The following is a 4,980-nucleotide window of genomic DNA, read 5'->3' as shown; positions in this document are numbered from 1 at the left end:
CTCTTACAAGGGAGGTCCCAGAAAGCTAGCTCCCCCTCTTCTACCCTGTTCAGAGACAAGCAGAAGTCTGCCCATCCCCCCACCCCTGTCCCCGCTAGAGGGCTCTCACGGGATCATGCTGGCGCCCTGATCTCAGACCTCCAGCCTCCTGCACCATGAAAAATAAACTGCTGTTGTTCTGTTGTTTATACGCCGCCTCGTCTTATACTTACAACACTCACCCAGTGTCTCAATATGGTTTCATTTTTTAAAAATATTTTATTTATTTGAGAGAGAGCATGAGAGATCACAAGTGGGAAGGAGGGGTAGAGGGAGAAGCAGACACCCCACTGAGCAAGGGGCTTGACCTGGGGCTTGATCCCAGGCCCCCCCAGGATGACGACCTGAGATGAAGGTAGACACTTAACCGACTGAGCCACCAAGAGCCCCAGAAATGACCTGTTTCTTAGTAACTGTCAGTTACGTGAAGCATTTAGTTTGTGAAAATTCACCTGCCTCTACACACATCACCTATGTGCTTTATAAAATATACATATTAGTGGATAAATCAAATGTGGTATAGCCATAAAATGGAATATTACTTGGCCATAAAAAAGGAAGTGAACTATGGATATGTGTGCGACAAAATGGACGAGCTTCAGAAATGTTCTTCCAGCTTTCGGTGCTGATAGCCCTCTCGCAAACATGGTAAATGTTCCTAAACCCGCTGGACTTTTCTGCAAGAAGTGTGACAAGCATTAACCCCACAAAGTGACACAGTACAAGAAAGGCAAAGATTCTCTTTATGCCCAGGGAAAGTGACATTATGACAGGAAGCAGAGTGGCTATGGTGGGCAGACTAAGCTGATTTTCCGGAAAAAGGCTAACTCTATAAAGAATATTGTGCTGAGGGGCGCCTGGGTGGCTCAGTGGGTTAAAGCCTCTGCTTTCGGCTCAGGTCATGATCCCAGGGTCCTGGGATCGAGCCCCGCATCGGGCTCCCTGCTCCACAGAGGAGCCTGCTTTCCTTCTTCTCTCTGCCTACTTGTGATCTTTGTCTGTCAAATAAATTAAAAAAAAAAAAAAAGAATATTGTGCTGAGGTTTGAATGTGTTGAGCCCAATTGCAGATTTAAGAGAACGCTGGCTACTAAGAGATGCAAACATTTTGAACTGGGAGGAGATAAGAAGAAGAAGGGCCGAGTGATCCAGTTCTAAGTTTCATATTTTGTTATATTATGAAGACAATAAAACCTTGAAGTTATGTTCACTTCAAAAAATACAAACCCCAAAAACCACATTATTCTAAGAGAAAGAAGCCGGACACAAAAAGTCACGTATTGGATGATTCCACTTATATAAAACATCCAGAATGGGTCAATCCATAGTGACAGCAGAAGAAGACGAGTGGTGGCTGAGGGCTGGAGGAGAGGCGAGGGGGACTGTCTGCTTCATGGGTACGGGGTTTCCTTCTGGGGTGGTGAAAATGTTTTGGATCTCAGTAGAGGTGTTGTTTGTGCAACATCTCGATGAAGTTAAGTCCCATTAAATTGTTCACATTACAATGGGCAATTCTATGTCATAAATTTTGCCTCAAAAAAAAATTCAAAGTGTATATTATACTTCAAAAAGTCCATGAGCAGAAGCTTGAGTCTCTGAGAACTTACTTCACTTACCAAAGATCATACAGTTAGCCATTCAGCAGGATTTGGATCTGAAGGCAAGCTCTTCCCCACAAATGTCCCCCTGGCTCACCACCCCACCACGGTCAGTAGTGTACTGATCACCACTGAACACTATTCATGGCTTATTTTTTTTTCAACAAAAGGAGTCATCCACAGGTTAGAGACACCAAATATTTATTGTCATAATAATCAGGGAAATGATATATTCTGAGAGGCAGCTGATGAGTCCTATAACTTCTGTCTCCTCAAGGACACCAAGACTCATTTAGAGACTGTGGAAGAAAAACAGAGGTTTGGATAGTATCAGTTTATCACCCTTCAAGACAGAATGATCAGGTGCCTCTCTGATGGGAGATCTGGTCTACCCAGAACTAACTAGCATGAATAAGTAGAACAGGAGAAAGAGAGATGTGTTGTAAATCAGTGGCCATAGGAACGCTTAAGACTTTCTCTCTCCCTTCGAAGTTCAGTATGCCACTATTGATCATTTTAGTTTCTTGATTATTTAACACAAATCACAGTTTTATTTGAACAGATTCACTAAATTGGTTATTTTCAGTGGTAAGAAAGTTAAAAACAGGCAGTCCTGTAATGTTGACAGAGGATAAATTGGAATAACCCCAAATGTAACACAGACCCTCGAGATGTACATACCCTTTGACCTTGTGATTCTGCTCAGTTAGTCTACTAATAACTTTTAAAAAGCCAACCCTCGCACACTCACTTAAAAAGCAATGTGGAAGGTAACCATTGAAGACAAACAAGTTATACTCTCATAGAATAGTATATCTGTATTTTGAAATTTGGTGAAAGCATGAAGAAAAGGGAGGTAGTTTTATGAATTCAGGTGGAAAAATCACCATAATGTGTATATTTAAATGAAGATCAAGTATCAAGTCACAGAACAAAAGAAACAGTATTACTCATTCATGTTTTAAAGGACCTTGAAATTGTTACCTTTGTGTAAATGCCTAGAATAAACCCAGAAGAGCATGTCCTGAGCGGTTGGTTGGATTTTCTGCCATGGAAGAGAGTAGGAAACAGAGGGATGTGAGTGGGACAGGGAAGGGGTAACGTTTTACCCATATTCACGTGCTGCCTCAATGTTGAAGTGAGCAAGAGTTCATGCATCACTTGTGTAAATCAAAATCGGAATTTAAAAAATAAAAGTCAGGGTGCTTGGGTGGCTCAGTTGGTTAAGCCTTCAGCTCAGGTCATGATCTCGATGGGCATATTCTCGATGTCTGTTTCCAGATCCATAAAAAGGCAATTTTGGTGGGGAGAGAGGTAATGAGTGGAAAGTTCATAACTGAGCCTATCGTAGGGGCTCATTTAATGGGAACAGCTAGTAAGTGGCTTGCACAAAGCCTCATTAAGATGATGGGATTTAGGGGCGCCTGGGTGGCTCAGTGGGTTAAGCCGCTGCCTTCGGCTCAGGTCGTGATCTCAGGGTCCTGGGATCGAGTCCCGCGTCGGGCTCTCTGCTCAGTGGGGAGCCTGCTTCCTTCTCTCTCTCTGCCTGCCTCTCTGACTACTTGTGATCTCTGTCTGTCAAATAAATAAATAAACTATATAAAAAAAAAAGATGATGGGATTTAACACTGAGTTTGGGTATAATCTATTCCTTTGAGCCTTGTTTCCTCATTTCTCTGTGGGCATAAACACATGTCTGTAATCACTCCCTGAGGTCATCGTGAAGGTTGACTAAGACACTCTTTTACACTCAGTAAAAATCCTCACTGTAATTTAAGAGCATGGAGATGAGTGAGCTCTCTGTGGTCTGTCGACCAGGCTCTTCTCCTCGTGTTTTCTTTTTAATGGAAACTAGCCTCATTTTTTTGTCCTCACAGGGTCAAGGACAGGTTGCTCAATCCAGGGACCAGCAAGCTAGAGCCCAGAGGCCAAATTCAACGGACTGTCTGTTTTTATGACCCATGAGCTATTGGTTTTCTTATTTTTAGCTAAAAATGGAAGTCAAAAGGTGATTGAAACTTTGCGACCCCTGAAAATTATATGAGATTCAAATTTCAGGGTCTATAAATAAAGTTTTATTGGAACAGCCACGTTCATTTGTTTTTTATTGCCTGTGGCTACTTTTGTGCTACTGGGTAGAGTTGAGTATGTGAGAGACCATAAAACCTGCGAAGTCTAAAATACTTATGAATGGGCCTTTTACTGGAAATGTTTGCTGAGCCCCAATCTCATCCATTACTGGGTAATGTAAACCTCAACCTTCCCTTTTCATTAACCTAGAAAGTTCCCCACTTTAAGAGATTCCCCCCAACACAACACACACACACACACACACACACACACACACACACACAGCCTTCTTAACCAGCCAACTCACCCAAAAGGAGAGCACTGCTTCCATTTCCCATCTTGGTTATAATTTTTTGTCAATGAGCACCAACTCCGATTCAAAACATAGCCATTCTTGGTGCATTCATAAAAGAGCTTTTTTCTGTAGAGGAAGGGGAAGGCACACTTGGGGGGATCTGCAGAGAAAGGAAGGAGCAGAAGCGGAAGTATGAACATGGCAAATTTTGGGATCAACCATCACTAAACTCAAAACCCGTGCTTTGTCTCCCACACCCAGCTCTTTTCAAAGTGGTCAACACAAGAGAACAGTCATTCGGACTCGGGTTTACCCAACATCAAAATCACACAGTCAGCTCCTATCAGTCGAATCTTGGATCCCTGGCATCCAAGACAGCCCGTCATAGCGACGCTCACCTTTCCCCGTGCAGTACCGCCATCTGCCTTGGAATTTCTTGTCGAGTGAGCACCAGTCATAATCGCTGTGGAGGGAGATGCAGTTGTAGTACATGGAGTCGCCATACATAAATGGAAAGACACACGTACTGTTAACAAACTCTGGAAGAAAAGAAACATGCCGGTGTGGGGCAAGCTTGCAAGGGGAACTGACTTTCTAACGTCCATCCCAACGATCCGCACTACACTCGCCCACCCGCTGCCCTGTGTCTGCATGGGGCTGGTCTCTCCTACTTGTCTTCCCTGTGCGTGGCACAAAATACCCATGAGCAGAGGACCCACACTTCATTTCCTAAGCCGAAATTCTGGAGTCTTTCTCATAGTCTCCTTTCTCCCTCTCTCTCAGAAAAGTAAAACTGTTAGCTTGCCAGAATTGGCTCCCACGTATCTCGCGAAGCTATCTACTTCTCTCTGCACTTTCATCACTACCGTAGCGTTGCATCTTGCCTTGACCATGACAATAACTTATTTCTGGAAGCTTCCAACCTATTTGTTCCATCCATCTCCACACTGCGGAGAGAAAGTCCATTCGCAAAGACCAG

The 4,980-nt window shown here is 43.5% G+C and overlaps 1 protein-coding gene and 1 pseudogene across 1 annotated transcript; one reads left to right on the top strand and one right to left on the bottom strand.

Moving 5' to 3' along the window:
- The first annotated feature begins 684 nt into the window (after window positions 1–684).
- Window positions 685–1,196, top strand: LOC106007312 (annotated as a pseudogene).
- A 634-nt stretch (window positions 1,197–1,830) lies between these two features.
- On the bottom strand, window positions 1,831–4,511 carry LOC101683995 (binder of sperm protein homolog 2-like). Its single transcript, XM_045077466.1, has 3 exons — window positions 4,400–4,511; window positions 4,014–4,161; window positions 1,831–1,935 (listed from the first exon to the last, which is right to left on the bottom strand). Exons 1-3 carry the CDS (start codon window positions 4,506–4,508, stop codon window positions 1,929–1,931), a joined length of 264 nt encoding a protein of 87 aa, XP_044933401.1. The 5' UTR covers window positions 4,509–4,511; the 3' UTR covers window positions 1,831–1,928.
- Between the last annotated feature and the right edge of the window lie 469 nt (window positions 4,512–4,980).

Source organism: Mustela putorius, unplaced genomic scaffold, assembly GCF_011764305.1.
Source record: "Mustela putorius furo isolate JIRA1106 unplaced genomic scaffold, ASM1176430v1.1 tig00000196_pilon_pilon_pilon, whole genome shotgun sequence".
NCBI classification, from domain to species: domain Eukaryota; kingdom Metazoa; phylum Chordata; class Mammalia; order Carnivora; family Mustelidae; genus Mustela; species Mustela putorius.
Note: the sequence above shows the minus strand (reverse complement) of the source record. Positions and strands in the feature narration are given on the sequence as shown.

What these genes read in the sequence shown, in the direction of transcription:
- LOC101683995 (XM_045077466.1), bottom strand. Translation starts at nt 4,508, where the DNA reads ATGTATGGCGACTCCATGTACTACAACTGCATCTCCCTCCACAGCGAT. An exon ending in GCGGTACTGCACGGGGAAAG is followed by an intron (nt 4,162 to 4,399) that starts GTGAGCGTCGCT and finishes CTTTCTCTGCAG; the next exon opens with ATCCCCCCAAGTGTGCCTTC.